This window comes from Populus alba, chromosome 18, assembly GCF_005239225.2.
Source record: "Populus alba chromosome 18, ASM523922v2, whole genome shotgun sequence".
Taxonomy (NCBI): Eukaryota; Viridiplantae; Streptophyta; class Magnoliopsida; order Malpighiales; family Salicaceae; genus Populus; species Populus alba.
This window is the reverse complement of record NC_133301.1, coordinates 5,377,852-5,394,068: the sequence shown is the minus strand read 5'-3', so window position 1 is coordinate 5,394,068 and position 16,217 is coordinate 5,377,852. Positions and strand designations below refer to the sequence as shown.

Here is a 16,217-nt window from a genome sequence, read left to right as displayed (position 1 = left end):
TGGTTTTTTGTCATTATTAAAGTAGCTTAAGGGAAATTTGATATTTGATCACACATAAAAAATAAAAAAATAGTATGACATATATTGCACACTCTCCAGCATGTGGGAGACACTCACGCCTTCAGGTAGTTAGTGTAGTGTCTCCTGACATTCAAAAATACCTCTTTTGTGATATTGTTGGAAGCATCATCACATTTTCTTCCTAATAGTGCGGCACAAGTTGGCGATGATGTATTGGATTGTCGTTAGTGGACATTTGTTTCCCTTTTTTTTATCTCTATTCCCATGAAAATTACAGTTTAACATTCTTTGTTATTTGTATTTGAACTTCAATTCTTATTTTTTTTTATTTTGAATTTTTTTTTCTTAAACCTCTTGTAGAAGTTTTATTTGTATTCAATTTCACCCTTCCATTCCAATTTGCTATATATATATATATATATATTTTTTTTTTCAATTTGGTTCTCATTCTTTTGATTAATTTCTAGGTCTTTTGTTGAATTGATTTTTCTTTTTAATTTCACCCTTTAATCAAAATTTTATTTTTATTTTTTATTTTCATTTTTATTCTCATTCTTTTAATTGTTTTTTTGTCCTTTTGTTCAATTAATGTTTCTTTTTAATTTCACCATTCAATAAAAATAAAATTTATTTTGTATTTCAATTTTTTTCCCTCATTCTTTTAATTATTTTTTTGAATCCTTTTGTGTAATTGATATTCTTTTTCCAAGTTAATTCTTCAGTATCTAATTGGTTAGGAATTGAACTTCATGGTTTTTCTAGAAAGGGTGTTTCAGATCTAATGCTCCGAGACACATGCTTGAATATTTGTTTTTTATTATTATTTTCAAATCTAATGCTTCGAGACACATGCTTGAAACGTTAACACGTGATGGCATTTTTTTATTATTATTTTTCTCTTATTTTAATTTTAGCTTTGTGAGTTTTTATATTTTTTTTTCTACCAGGTTATCCCAATCTCATGACATGGACAACAAGTTTGGTGGGTAATTCGAGTTGACTCACCTTTTATTCTCCAAGTTACAAGTTTGTCATGTCAAATTAACTCGAGCCATTTTTTTTAAATCTTTTTCTATAACCTAATTTTGCCTATATTTATAGGTCAAAAATTGAGCTACATCGTTTGTTCTCATTTATAAAAATATATCTTTTCTCATGTTATTGTTATTACCTTTTTTATATTTGTTTCATTTGTTGTCATTACCTCTTTTTTGTATTGTCTAATTAAAATAAAACCAACTTATTTGACTTAGTCTAGTTTATAATTCAAGTCATAATTTTTTTTTAAAACAAAAAAACGTGTTTGCGCTACTCGAACATTATAAAGAAGTCTCAGGAAGATTATGCATTTACATAATTTGATCTCCATCTTAATTTTATTCTTGATGATATTTTAATTAATGCCATGCCATGAATACCATAGGTCATTGCGAATAGATTATGTTTGTGATAAGATTGCACCTAGTTTAATAGGACAATAAAATTAGGACCTTAATGTTGTTTTGCAATTTTTTTTATGTATTAATAATTGCATATTTCCTATTTAATTTCAATCTATGAAATTACTTCTTGTTATTTTTAGTCATTTTAGTATTAGCAACATTTTTAATCAAATACATATAAATTTCAAATCACAGGAATTAAAAGTGCTTTTTTTTAAATCTATTTTTTTCAAGTTGCAATTATAAAGTTATCACAATACCAAATATACATTAATTATGTAAACTCTTTTATGCTTTCAGCCATTGTGGTGTGTGGAGACAGATTAGGCACAAAATCATATACAATGAATGAAAAGCTTTTTTAAAAAATAATTTAGGGGTTTGTCTACTAACTTATTAGAAAAAAATCATGGTGTGTCTCTCCTTTTCAACTATATATAAAGCGTTTGTAAAACTATAATATACACAATAAAAAGCATACTGAATGATAAAGAAAAGTGATGTAAAATAACAGAGAATTTACAAGTTGAGTTAAAAGAGTTTCCTTTTCCATCTTTGATGTAATTTATAATTCTCTCTCCAACAAGTAAAATTAGTAGTCCCTCTATCTAAAACTCTTTCAAATCTTTCTTCTCATATATGTTCTTAATTACTAATGCCTCTTTCTTTGCATTCATTCCCAACGCAAACTTTGTGAACGTCTCCTCACATTGTTTCATGGTACTAAATTTGTTGATGTAGTCATGAAAATCATGAAAAAGATTCTTATTTTTCATGTGGAAAAGAACCCCAAGATAATCTCTCATGATATCTCTAGATGAAATTTTAGAAATCATTGTGTCCTTGCTTACAATATCTACATCCATGATAGAATGATCACAATGTGTTTTTGTATTCTCCATCTTAATACCAAAAGATTAAAGTTTTCAGCTTCCTTTTCCACCACATTATCTTCAACGCAATTGGCTAACTTTGAGACTTTTCATATTTAATTCTTCTCTTTGTGCTCTCTTAAATTCATTACCTTACAACTTAAAGTCCATGGTAGTCTATGAATTCCACCGATAATAGTTCTTACAACCTCAACCAATCTCGTCCAAGGTTTTGCCACCTTGCTTTTTGAGAAAGTTAAATAAAAGACAATATATGATAATTGAATTATTCATGTGCCTTGTATAAAATGTTCTTATAATCATCTTGCACAAACTCAAAATCAATAGCTTTTTTTCATAACTTTTCATGATGAAATTTCAGACATACCGTCACGAAATCTATCATCTTGAACACTATACCACCAATCTTTAGCATCATAAGTAAATTTATGTCTAAAGAATCATACCTTTTGATAAATGGGAATGCTCTTCTATATATATATATATATATATATATATATATATAAAATACACTTCAAACTTCGATAGCCATCTAATAAAGTCTTTCTTCAAGAGATTTCCATTAAAGAAAAGAATTTCATCATAACAAGGAACACATCTTCAAAAAGATTGATTGCGATATGAGTTCTCAATGCATCGCCTGATGTCTATGGCACTCTTCAAATAGACATGATGTCTATGATCAAGTGGAACAGGACACTCTGTTTGTCGTGGAGAATTGCTGCTTCCATTTTTAAAAGAAGATGAAGATGACAATGGTATTTTTAAAAGTGTGTTTTTGTTACTGTGGTGGTGGTGATGAAGGAATTTTTTAAGTTGGGGAGAGGAGGAACGGCGATGATAGGTGGAGGAGTGGAATTGCCTTGGGGGATTTCCTCGTGAGAGATTTTTATTCTACTTTCTTTCTGGTGCCTTTTCTTTCAAATATTTTTAATTTGGGGTACTTTGACTATTTGGCATTGATAGCAACAATTTGTCTTTAGAATAATTAATAATGCAGAATTATTATTTTTTATTTTTTTCATAGTTATATCGACAATGATAATATAGATTTGATTTTTTTTCTTTTCTTTTTTTCAAAACAAAATGGAAGTTTCTCTCTCAAATTACCCAGACAAGTCTTCCATGTAGCAGCCACAGCACAGCCCGAACGATTAATTTGATTCTACTCCACTGGCAAATGTAATATAACTATAAAAAATGATTTGTCATAATTTGCTAAAAAAGAATCCTATCTTGTGCAAAAGCATGAGCTTGGAGTTGTTAAGTACTCCTACTGTAGGAATAAACTTCGTTGATTCTCTCATTAAATATTACTACTTCCAAATCATGCAATGAACTAATAAAAAAAACAAAATTGGTGTAGCACTAACATCCGACATGAAATTGATTTTGTAACTCAAAGCACAGGATTGCAAGGGGAAAAGAAGAACAAGAACTTCAATGTTGCAAACAGAACTAGGAAACATGGAGAAGCAATAGGCAAAGATTAAACAGTGTTCAGGAGGCCGTAAGTATCTGTTACAGTCATGTAAGCTTTTCGTGCCCATTTGCGGTCGAAAGGGTTAGACTCTACATTTGCTTTATTTGATGAAAATTCATCTCATGGATGATAAATCTAAACTTGATACGACGAGCTAAAATAGAACAAAGAAAATATACACATGCCCAGAACATAATTGTTTTTTTTTTTTTTTTTTCTTTTTAATTCCACAATGATCCGTGGAGATCACATGTTTACAATTCCGGAGTAGGGCAAAGACCTCCAAAGATGAAGTTGAGATATTTTTTTTACAAGAATTGTAAACATGTGATATTTGCCTATATTTAAACTTTCCATGGAATCCTCCACTGCACTTATTGCAGTTGTTTAACTAACTGAGGATCTCCACTGTGTGATCAATGAGAGGGCCAGTGCTGAGTCCCCACTTTGAATGAACCAACACTTCCCTGTCCAATATTATCTTTACTGTTATAAATCAAATGAAAAAACTTGCTGCTGCTCCAGCTCTTCGAGCAAAAAAACAGCTCAAACTATTATTGAGGTAGCATTTTCCAGTCAGTCTGCTGTTTGGTTTGTATGGTTTGTTGTCTCAACAAGTAGATGTTGAGCGCATCGAAGACGGGTTATAAGCTGTGCAAAAGAGGGTCGTAAATTTGGCTCCCTGCAAACGCAACAAAGTATTTGTCATCACAGAGCACTTCATTCCAAATGAAAATATTGACCAGGTCTGTCAACTAACTCACAATTGCCAACAATCTCGTATTATCTGGGCAATGGCTGGATCAATGTACCCTGGAATTTCAAGATGTCGATTTTGGAATCCGACAGCTCCCACAACCTGCATTGGATTTAAGCCTTTCCAAGGGATTTGACACGTTGCCAACTCCCATAGTATCACACCAAAGCTGTAAATATCACATCTGCAAGCAAGCAAGTAAACCAACAGTATTGATGCTAGAGAAAACTTCCCAGCAATGCAAACTTCCTGCAATAAAATATGTTGGCATGTTTATGCACGTGAATATTCTTACTTCTCATTTGCTGGTTCATTTCTCAGGACTTCAGGTGCCATCCATTCAGGCTGCAATGGAAAAGCAAACTTCTTGCTTATTATTTGGTCTAAAACAATTAGAAAATGGAATTATGAGCATGCTACAAGTTTTAAATAAGTCTAACCGTTCCAGCAGTAGACTTCGAGGACAGAAAAGTATGGTGCTTAATGCGTGACAATCCAAAATCACAGACCTGAGGATAGAAAATTAATAAGATGTTGGAAATACATGCATTGTTTCTTTCAGAGAAGCTGCAAAAGATAAAGCAGTCCACTGAATTTCCAACAAAACATATGCATAACCAGAGAATAATTTGAGAGCCAGACCTTAACAAGCCAGTTTTTGTTGACGAGGAGATTAGGAGACTTTAAATCTCGATGCACTATGGTAGGATGGCTAGTGTGCAGGTAATTCATTCCCTTTGCCTGTAAAAAAGAAGAAAGCAGCTTTAGTTTGGATAATTGAATGGAGTAAAAAGAAGGATAGGTTATCTGACACTTGCCACATCAAGAGCCATTTGCATTCGCCTCTTTTCATCAATCTGAGAATTGGGACGATGCAGTAACCTATACAAACTCCCTCTGCACACAAATGTGTAAAGAGTGTGAGAAAAAACAAAAAATAATTATAACTGACTCAGTATTTACTATTTTTACTGAAAAAAGTTAATGGCCGTGACTTGGATAGCAATGAACTCCAAAAGCTCCCTGACAGAACACTTTTAATATAACGTAGCTTTGAAGAAGAGTACATATATGCTGAAAGAATGCTCTATTTTGCATAAACCTCAGAACATAAATGCTTTTCATAGGGCTTGCATGGTGGTAAAGACACTACAAAAGTAGGGCAGAACTTGTGATTTGAATGTTATCACTGATTAAATAAAACATCAGTGGCATGCCTAGAGATGCATGCACCCCAAGCAAAACCGAGGTAACGTCCATAATGTTAACTACCAGCAGTGAGGCGCCACAGGCTTCAGAATCATGCTTATGAAAAATTCAAGATATCCAAGTCAACATGGTGACACTTTTATCATATAGGTTATTCAGTTTAATAGTATATCAATGTGAAGGATGCAGGTGTTGGACACATGAAGCTTAATTTAATAATTCCAGAAACAAGAAAGAGTAGCATGTTTTTTTTAGGGGAAGTAATCTCAACCTGGGCAAGAACTCGGTTAGTATTGATAAGTGCGGGGGGCGAGTAACCGCTCCCATGAAAAGCACAACGTTAGGATGTCTTAATCTTAGCATGATTTCAGCCTGCATTAAACAGCACACAGAAATTCATTCAAATGTCATAAGAAACCAATTTTGTTAACATATACATATAAGATGTAGGAAGTTAGTAGTGCTTACTTCACATTTGAACTGAACCAACGCATCACCAGAGAAACCCTGGTCCAAAAATTTCTTCACAGCAACTTCCTGTCATGCAGAACCAAGAAGATAGTATCAAAGAAGCAAGCCTAAAAAATAAAACAGACGGACCAGTAAGTCGATGAATAGATTGGTGGTTCTACATGAAGTTTACCGCAGAGGCAGTTTCAACAAAATTGCATTATAAACAGAGACTGACATCATGGAAGTGATGCATAAAATACTGAAGGTGACAATTTTGAAACCAACCAATATTGCCCAACAAAAATTGAAACCACATTTTCACAATTTTCACAATTTTCACATTTATAATCATTGTCATAGCCAAAACACAGTAGCATAAGTACTGAATTGTAAACTATAATCAAATAATCAATATTGTGTTAAAGGTATCTCGCTATGCTAGATCTTAGACTTCAGTGGGCTTCCCCAGTCCCCCAAATGCCAAACCTTTATAGTTAAAGAATGGATAATTTGGCACTGGATGCAGATGGAATGGAACAGATTGGCAACCTCATTAACACCCCTTTCAGCAGAAACTCAAAAGGGCCACCTTTGGAAGCATTCAACTCATCAAATCCAGAAAGGAAGCCCTACCTTATTGTGTTAAAAGTATCCAACTCGATGTGCAGACTATGAAGTAGTTTATCACAAGTTAACGACAAAATACCCATATCGTGTCAAAGTATAACTTACAGTGCCATTCCAGTCCCCATGGTAGACCTCGCCATATGAACCTGCACAACAAGGCATGGTGAGACTCCTATTAAACAATCATAGCTGATATATATATATAACTCCAGACATGCATCACTCTCCCTAGTTAATAAAATCAATGGAAGAAGCCCTTGAAAGTATTACCATGTTGGCCAGATTTCCAAGTCTTCTCAATCACATATTCAAGACAATCCAAAGACATAGCAAACTACAAAGCTTACTAGGACAAGGTACCATCTGATAGAACTTTGGTCTCCTATTTGAAACCATGTCCAGAGAAGCAGGCTGGTTTTCTTCACCAAACATCACCTAACCTATTTTCCAGGCTTGTTTGGGCTGATAGCCAGCCTCCTACCATATATGATTGCAATTGCAAAGCCAGTATTGAAAGCAACACAATTCCTCCAAAAGGTAAAACTCCAATTTAGACTGATAATTTTAATAAAAGTGAAAAAGGCTTCATCAACCAACTTCCTTCTCTAACAAATCGATGGCATTCAGATAATGTTTGCATACGCTCAGCTGGTAAGAGATTGTACTCTTGCAGAGAAACTAGAACTTAAGAAATAAAGACATGTGGAGATGAAGTGCTATGCCTATGAGCCTAGTTCAATACCCATTTCTATAACTCATTAATGCACACCATATTATTTTTTTTCTTTTGATCCATTTCTAAGACTTAAACAGATAACAGATGTGTGTGATTAAAACCTCACAAGCTGCCTGGATCGAATATTGCACAGAATGGCACAAACGGATCCATATAACTAACTCCCAACTAGTTTCGAATTGAGACTTTCTTGTTGGTGGTGGTGTTAGGAAGCAACTACGTGACATTGAATCACAGGGTGGTATGTCTTTGAAATAGTTTAATTGATTCCAACCATTGTATGAATTCACACATCCAAATTATCATTTTTGGCATAAAAAGCCATAAAATTTATTACATGTTAATCACCAGCCAATTTTCATGCCCCCCTCATTACTGACCAGAAAGGACTTAAATATGCAAACACACACCCCTCATGTATATTGCAGGGTAAGACCAGCAGGCATTAATGGGAAACTTTAAGCAAGGATACATGGGGGAGGGGGGGGGGGTGACAACTTCCCTTAATCTGAACAGGATTCTATAAGTCTAAAATTGCCAGCAGCTTCTTCTTTTTATAAAACCAAATTAACTTAAACAAGAAGGAATTCTTACCGATGCCTATACGTTCACCGATCTCAAGATCCTCCCATGGAATTTCCCATTCAGCCACCTCCCCCAGCATAGGGTTTATTCTCTCACTGTAATCATTGCTAGTATGCAGACCACTGTTTGCTGTTTCCATCAATTTCAAATCAGATTCTTTTCCAGTTTCCATGTTAAAAAACCTTCCTGTTTTCTCCTGAAAGCACTGGTTGTCACTACTAACCAAGGCATGTTCAGGTCGTAATTGGCAAGGTTCCAATCCAGAGAACAAGAAAGACTCATGAAGCGGATTCTCATGCATAGCACTTCCAGCCATTCCAGATGCATGAATAGACACCATATCTATGCCGGAGGTATCTATTTGCAATTTTTCATTTGTTCTATTATTAAGAAGCACAAATCCTTCACTGGTGACATCGGAAGGGAAAGACAAGTCAGAATTTGAGATATTCACATTCAATTTTCTAGGTTCATCGGCTGAGCCCTCAGCAAACTGTTCTTGTTCATAATCACACCTAATGTTGTTCAACATACCCTCCCTAGTTAAGGACATAAGGGTCTGTTCATGCCCTGTCAACATGTCATCTAAACAACAGAGAAGCTGGTCACCTAGATTTACCCTGTTTTCTGGGTGAGCTTTCTCAAGCAGCTTTGATTCACCCAGATTCATATCTGAAAACAAATCAGGAGGAGGTGATGCACCACTCTCTAACAAGACAGCATGTAATTTCTGTGCAAATTCAGGATTCTTCGCTGCACTGATGACATACTTGGAAACATTTTTAACTTTAATTTTTTGTGCAGATGAAGGTTTTTCAGAGCCTGATAACCTGAGCTTCCCAAAATCATATTCGAATTTCTCAATTTGATTTTTCTCAACTAAGTTCAGATCATTCTCGTTTGTTTTGATGCTGACATATAATCCTTCTCCTGATGTTGAGCTGCCAACATGGGGAATCCTATCCAGGTTAGGTGAAATTGCAGGAACCCCAGATCCTTCACCCATCAACGCAGTTGAATCTTTGGGGTTTTCTGTAAGACTGGTGAACCCACTTATGTCAAATCCAGCTGTTGGAAGATGGCTGCTGGGCACCTCAGGAGGAATTAGAGTGCCCGGAGCACCCATCAGATCAATAATGTATTCACTGCACCAGTTTAACATGTAAAGAACACAATTACAAACAATCCCCATCAAACATTTAAGCCTGCAGTATTAGTGTTTGATTAGACATCAAACACATATAAAACCTGGACATTTTTGAATAATCATTCTCATGCAAAATAGATAAGCAAAAATTTGATAATTAAAGGAGAGTGGGCTTTCAAAAAGAGAGTGTATGCAAGGAATACATGCAACTTAGGAAATGAGATTTGCAACAAGGATCATTATTCATATTCAACATGTCTTGCAAAAGAAATATCCAGATTACTTATTACAAGTTCATACGTCTAGCAATACAGAAAGCTTGGATAGTTATTAACCAGAATCCAGATGCTAACATAAAATATCAATAAACATTCCCAGTACATGTATTGATTACCAATAGAAACATATAAATCACTTTGCAGTACCACTTGATGCAGCATGACACCAAATTAAATGGACAAGAAATGGGCCAAGAAAAAAACACTACCTTCCATCGTCCATCTTAATCAAATTTACAGCTCCATCGTCAGTGCCAGTATAGTAGCTCCCTTTAACCAGCATACATGGGAGATTAATCCTATCAGCTATCACCTGTCACCAGAAATGTAACGATTAATTTGAGTCCAATTTATTCACAAGTATCCGAAGAACTATCATAAGCTTGAATGATGATGCTGACATTCTTTGAATAGCAAAAACACAAAATATTAAGAATTTAAACAGACAAGATGGCCATTGTTAAGTTAGAAAGAATGAATATGTTCATTTATCATCAAGTTCAACTTTTGAACAGAAGTTAAAAGATCTCAAAACCTTAAAGAGCAAGGCCCTGTGGCGAGAAAGTCCAACATCAAGACAACCAAGGGGTAGAATGATAGAGTTCAGAGTGTTCTGTAGCTCTTTGCTTCGCCTTTTCCACCTGCTTGACATCTCACCAGCATCACTCACCGGACCACCCATTCTATCAACAACAACATCAGCAATTTTCTGGATCAAGCCATCAGAGACTCTGCTTTCCAGGGACATGATATAAGCTCTTTTCTCAAGATCTTGCAGTTCAGCATCAACATATCGGTTTACCATGATAACTTCATAATCAACATTTTCTGATATTGATGTTGCTTGAAGATCCACTAACAATGGCATATTCTCTTGAACAACTGAGTTTGAGGTGAGTCCACAAACATCATAAAAGCCATCCATCACTTTTTCATTATAACTTACAACACTATAGCTCTGCATGAAAGATATGGGAAAAATCGGTTGAATGTTTTGAATAGATAACATCAAGATTGGCACGTGACATGCATAGGAAAAGAAAACAAAACAAATGCTTTGTTTTTCTATTTGTGCCAGGGAATGGTACGACAAGGAATGAAAATGAAATTCAAGAACGAGACTTTTCAACATTGCAGTTCCTAGGAAATAGAAATCTCCAATCAACAGGCCTTCAATTTCATTTTTTTTCCTGGATGGAAAATATTCTGCGCTGCATAGAATGTAAATACATGTATGCATAAATGCTAACCTAGAAACGCTAAACTCACAAAGGACTGTGATAAAGTAAGTGTAAAAAATCACTAGGAAAAATTGTACTGGCCCTTGTATTGGAAGACCATCTCACTATGTGATCAAGTTTCCACCCCTCTTAAAAATAAGTAAGCCTTTGCTTGGTGCTTTTAGCTAGGGAAAAAATACAGCAGTTATCTTCCAATTGTTCAGCAGCCATTATATGAGAGATCTGAGGAGATTGCATAAACTTGGCTACAGGCATCCAACAGCTTCATTTTCATTCTTCCAAATTATTATCAAGCACTTTCATTCAATAAAATTCACGATGCAAATCTCAGAGCCCCCCAGCAAACCATGAAAACATTTAGAGAATTTAGGTTTTAATGAACTCTACTGCTTGATTATTATTTTCCTTTCATAAACACCACAAGCCACCTATTCTGCTTCGTTGTAAACAGAGACCCACACAAAAAAATAAACAATTAATCAACTTAGTCAAGACCAATCACTTTAATCACAATCCACAAGAGCCCAACAGCATGTAGCATGAACCTAAAAATTCAATTAATCCCCATCCCTTGCTTTCTTTAGCAAACAACAAGTTATGGAGAACATTTCTCTTCGCTTTCTCGTCAATTATGGAAAACAGGCAGTAATCAACAGATCAAACTTGTTATGCAACACAAGTCATCTGTAGAGATAAGATCAATTATCCACAATAATAACTAAAACAGCTTTATATTTAGCACATTAAATATCAGTCCACAAAAAAAATAAGTCAAACAAAACACAATCAACTAGTATAATAATTAAACTGATTCATGCATGAAAATGCAAAACAAATTAGAACCAAACTTGTCAAAATTGCAGCACTGTGCATCAATCAAAACCCTGAACCAACCAAATTAGAATTGACAAAACTGATCCGAAACAGCAAATGCAAAGTCAAAATCATATGAAATCCCCAAAAATAAGATCCAAAAGTCAAAAACCTAACCAAGTAGTAAAAAACATACCCAGTATCGGAGGGAGAGAGACTCAGCAAGAGAATCGGTATCAGTAACCGGAACGACGGGACAGCTCCGGAGACTAATCCGCTTAGCAGCATCGATCTGAGCAGATTCCGTATCCAGAGTCGAAGCCGGATCCGACGCACTAATCGCTAAAGCCAATTGCACTTGAAATTCCTCCTCTAATAAATTAAAATCAATCCCACTACTATCACTACTACTAATCGCTTCGACAGCCGTCCGATCCACTGCCGGGGATTCAACGGGCTCGATTCTTTCATTTGACGGACTCGGAGTGGTGCTGGGACTCGTGTTTGAACTCGAAACGGGTCGGGTCTCGCCACCAAATCGGTTTTGATGGTCACCGATGTGGAGCTTTCTTAGTAGATGCTTCATCTTCGACATCGATCATTAACAAAAATAAATAATTAAATTAAAAATAAAAATAAAAATCAGTTTTTGATTTTGATTTGTTTACGCGTTGTGTGTTTTTGACGGGGTGGGTTAAGCAACGCACAGATGGGAAAGAGGAAGATTCACTTAACGTGCGCACTCTTGTTCTTGAAGCTAAGGACTATGAGCGTATGTTTATTCATCCATCAACAAATTGCTGAGAGAGAGAAACTTTTAACCGCTCAAAATCCATTCCCTCCAATTGTATGCTATGCATCAGCCAAAAAAAATAAAACTCTGTTTGAATAGTATATACTCTATGTTCCTTTATTAGTATTTTTTTTTTATATATTTATATTTAACTTAATTAATATGCTCAAGTCAATGACCACACTTTTCTGCTACTATACGTCACTCCGTATGGTGTTCTGGTGAGCTTGTTTCATCTTGACCGTTCAATTGGTAGATTTTACGTGGTCGTTGGATGAGTGGGGATTAAGGAGGTTTTCTTTTCTTTTCTTTTCTTTTTTTAAGAATAAAACAGGTGTTCAAGATCTATAATAGAAATGTTTAGTATTAATTCATGTTAGGTCGTAATTCTTCTTTATGTAGATTAGAAATGTGATTTTTATGATTTTAATTCGATTAAAAAGTTCAATTAATTCATATTTGTTTTCAGTTATATATAGATAAAAATATATAAAACTTGTAAAATATAATTATATGAATTTTTCAAATCAAGATGATTATGAATAAATATTATGAGATAACTATATTTTTTCTAAAAATTTTACATGATTTTAACAAAATTTCTTCTTTTTTTCATATAAAAAGTGAAATAAAAAATGATTCTATAATATTTGTGTAATTGAAATTATAAATTATATAGAACTATAAAAAAAGCCGATAATATATATATATATAAAATAGTTTTTTGAATTTTATCTTTTATTTATTTAGAGGACGTTTGAGAATATAGTTATGGTTGATTTTCCAAGTATTTTTCACTTAAAAATATATTAAAATATTTTTTTTATTTTTAAAAAGTTATTTTTATATTAATGTATCAAAATAATTTAAAAATATCAAAAAATATTAATTTAAAACAAAAAATAAAATAAAATTTAAATTTTTTTAAATTTTTTTAAAATATAAAAATAAACTCACGTAGTCTATGTACGAATGTGAACTCATTGGTAAAGGAGTTTTAAAACATGTTTGATGCATTTAAAAAAAAAAAAAAAGAAGAAGAAGAAGAAAGAAACAGCTTGGGAAGAGGATGACTAGAAAACGGCAGGTTCCCAGATGGTGCGATGCTTGTGGTAGACCAGCACCACATGGAATCATATTCTAGTGTACTTAAACTATTTGCTGTACATACTGGTGTGTATAGAGCTTATACCTTGTGACATACATGTAAACGAGAGGTTTGCGAGTTGTTTTTGAATTGACCTTTCTCTATTTTTTTTATGTGTACAACAGCTAAGTACTAACCATTTTCGATTTTTATTTATTTATTTATTTTACTTTTACTCCGTATCTGTGGATATTATTTTTAAAAAATATTTTTATTTAAAAATATATTAAATAATATTTGTAAAGTATTTTTATTTAAAAATATATTAGATAATATTTTTTTTATTTTAAAAAATTTAAGATTTACATTAAAATAAAACAAGCAAAAAAAAAAAAAACAACACATTTTAAAAAGGAAAGGGAGAGAAGTGGAGGTTTGCAGCCCACCCCTGTATCTCAAGCCAATTTAGAGCGTGTTTGGCAGTGTGGTAGCGGTTGCTTTTCAAATAACTTTTCGTGCCGAAATACATGCAAATGATATTTTTTCATTTTTTAAAAATCATTTTTGACATCAGCACATCAAAACGATCCAAAAAGTAAAACCGTAACTCAATTTTAGCAAAAAAAAAATTAAAATTTACCAAAACGTAGTTACAAACACAAAAACAAACGCTTCCTTAGTCCCTCTACTTCACATTAGGTCAAATCGACACTCTAAATATTTATTCTTAACTATTGTTTTCTAGTTTTGTAGTAATTTTTATTTTTTAAAGTATTTTTAATTTAATAAAATATTAAATTGATATATTTTTAAATACTCTGTTTTGATATATTAATATAAGAAATTAAGAAAAATATTATTTTAATTAAAAGTTATTTAAAAAAAACACCAATATTACACTACTAAACAAACATACGTAGAAGCATATTAGTTGATGGAAGCAAGAAGAGAGAGGAGCCAAGGCAGGTTTTGGTTTAAACGATCCACGCAATGGTGACGGTTTTTAACTTGGTAGTGGATAAGATTTACCACGGGTAAAAAAGCACAGTAAATAAATAAACCTGGTGAGCACAGCACCGAAGGGCCAGCAGGAACACATAAAGACAAAAATGCTTTCCAGTTTTTTGGAATATACTTATTATGTCCGAGCATAGATGCACAACGGCAATCTTGCAGTGAAATTGACTCTGAATCCGTATAAAGGTTGCCCTCTATTGGTCAATTCAGAGCTGGCAATGATTTTGTCCATGAAAGGCCATCTAGAATTTGATCCCAAGGGTACACAAGCTGTTTGTTAGTGTTTTAATAGTAATTTGTAGATATATTTTTTTATTTTTCAAAAATTATTTTAATAAGTTAATATTAAAAATAAAATTTAAAAAATAAAAAAATATTTTGAAAAGTAATACCTATTACACTTCTAGGCTGGCTACAATTTAAGTTCCAAGCTTGTTTTTAAAATTAAAGTGTTTGGAATTTCAGGGATGAAACATAATTAGTCAGACTTTAGGTTTGTTTATTAAAAATCACTAATTCGACTCCTATAAATTTTAGAATCATTGAAAATTTATATAATCGTTAATTTTAAGACTCGTAAAATTAATCGAGATGTGCCTTAAGTAGTTCATACACCCATAATAATTAAAAAGAAAAATAAAGTTCGGTTGAGGGGAAATTTGCACGATCACCTCCTCAATAAATTCAAGATTTCCAAAATAATCAGCTCAAATTCCGGAATAAAAGTGTACGAGCTGTGGCAGTGAATGATGGATTGGATTCATATGCCGAGACGGAAAAGCCAAATTTTGGCTTAGCAAAACAATGACAGTTTTCTATAGAATTCGGTGGTGGATAAGATTGGCGACAAAAAAAAAAAAGAGTAAATGATCATACGGAACACATAGATATTTAAACAAATCATTAATGTCCGTTGGATCTAAAACAAGGATCAACTTGTCATGCTACTTGCTAGTTGCTAGTTGCTAGTAAAAACAAAATACCCTCCTGTGACGGGAAAAAAACCTGTGACCCATGTCCAATGTGAAAAGCTCATTAAAAAATTGCTAAATAAATCAGATTAACAATGTGCAGAGAATACTAGTGTATTGACCAACGCTATTATTAATAATAAGAATAATACTAATATTAACAATAAGAATAATATTAGTATATTATTATACTAATAATACTTATTATTAACAATAAGCATAATACTAATAATAATAATATTAGTGTATTTTCTTAAAGTATCCTAAACAAAAATCTTAATCAATTTTTTTTTAAATTTTTTTTTATTTTCTTAAAAAAACATTTAAACTATCTTTAAAATATCATAAACAAAATATTAATTAATTTTTTTAAAATTTCTTATAGGTTTTTAGGTCTAGCAGCCAAGCTAAACCCAAAAGCACCTCTGTTTGATTGTTGTTTGCTTGGGTTAGGCAAAGGTTGCCAGACCCACACTTGCATATGTCTCGACCTCTACTTATACTCACACTTGGCTGAGTGAGCTGAGTTTGTTTCCTAATTATCTTATTTATAGTGACTGAATGTTGTTGGCTCTGAGTATGTGCTCGATTAGAGCAATTTTCTTATAAAGTACCTGTACTCCCTACATAAGTGACACTTCTTTGGCAATCCTTCCATCTATGC

At 33.3% G+C, this 16,217-nt stretch overlaps 1 protein-coding gene across 1 annotated transcript; it reads right to left on the bottom strand.

The window, feature by feature from the left end:
• Nucleotides 1–3,815: 3,815 nt before the first annotated feature.
• LOC118046009 (serine/threonine-protein kinase EDR1) lies at nucleotides 3,816–12,575 on the bottom strand. Its single transcript, XM_073406189.1, has 13 exons — nucleotides 11,882–12,575; nucleotides 10,167–10,589; nucleotides 9,841–9,944; nucleotides 8,216–9,351; nucleotides 6,991–7,031; nucleotides 6,274–6,342; nucleotides 6,077–6,177; nucleotides 5,409–5,493; nucleotides 5,239–5,331; nucleotides 5,037–5,105; nucleotides 4,892–4,941; nucleotides 4,604–4,780; nucleotides 3,816–4,521 (listed from the first exon to the last, which is right to left on the bottom strand). Exons 1-13 carry the CDS (start codon nucleotides 12,278–12,280, stop codon nucleotides 4,416–4,418), a joined length of 2,853 nt encoding a protein of 950 aa, XP_073262290.1. The 5' UTR covers nucleotides 12,281–12,575; the 3' UTR covers nucleotides 3,816–4,415.
• Nucleotides 12,576–16,217: the final 3,642 nt, after the last annotated feature.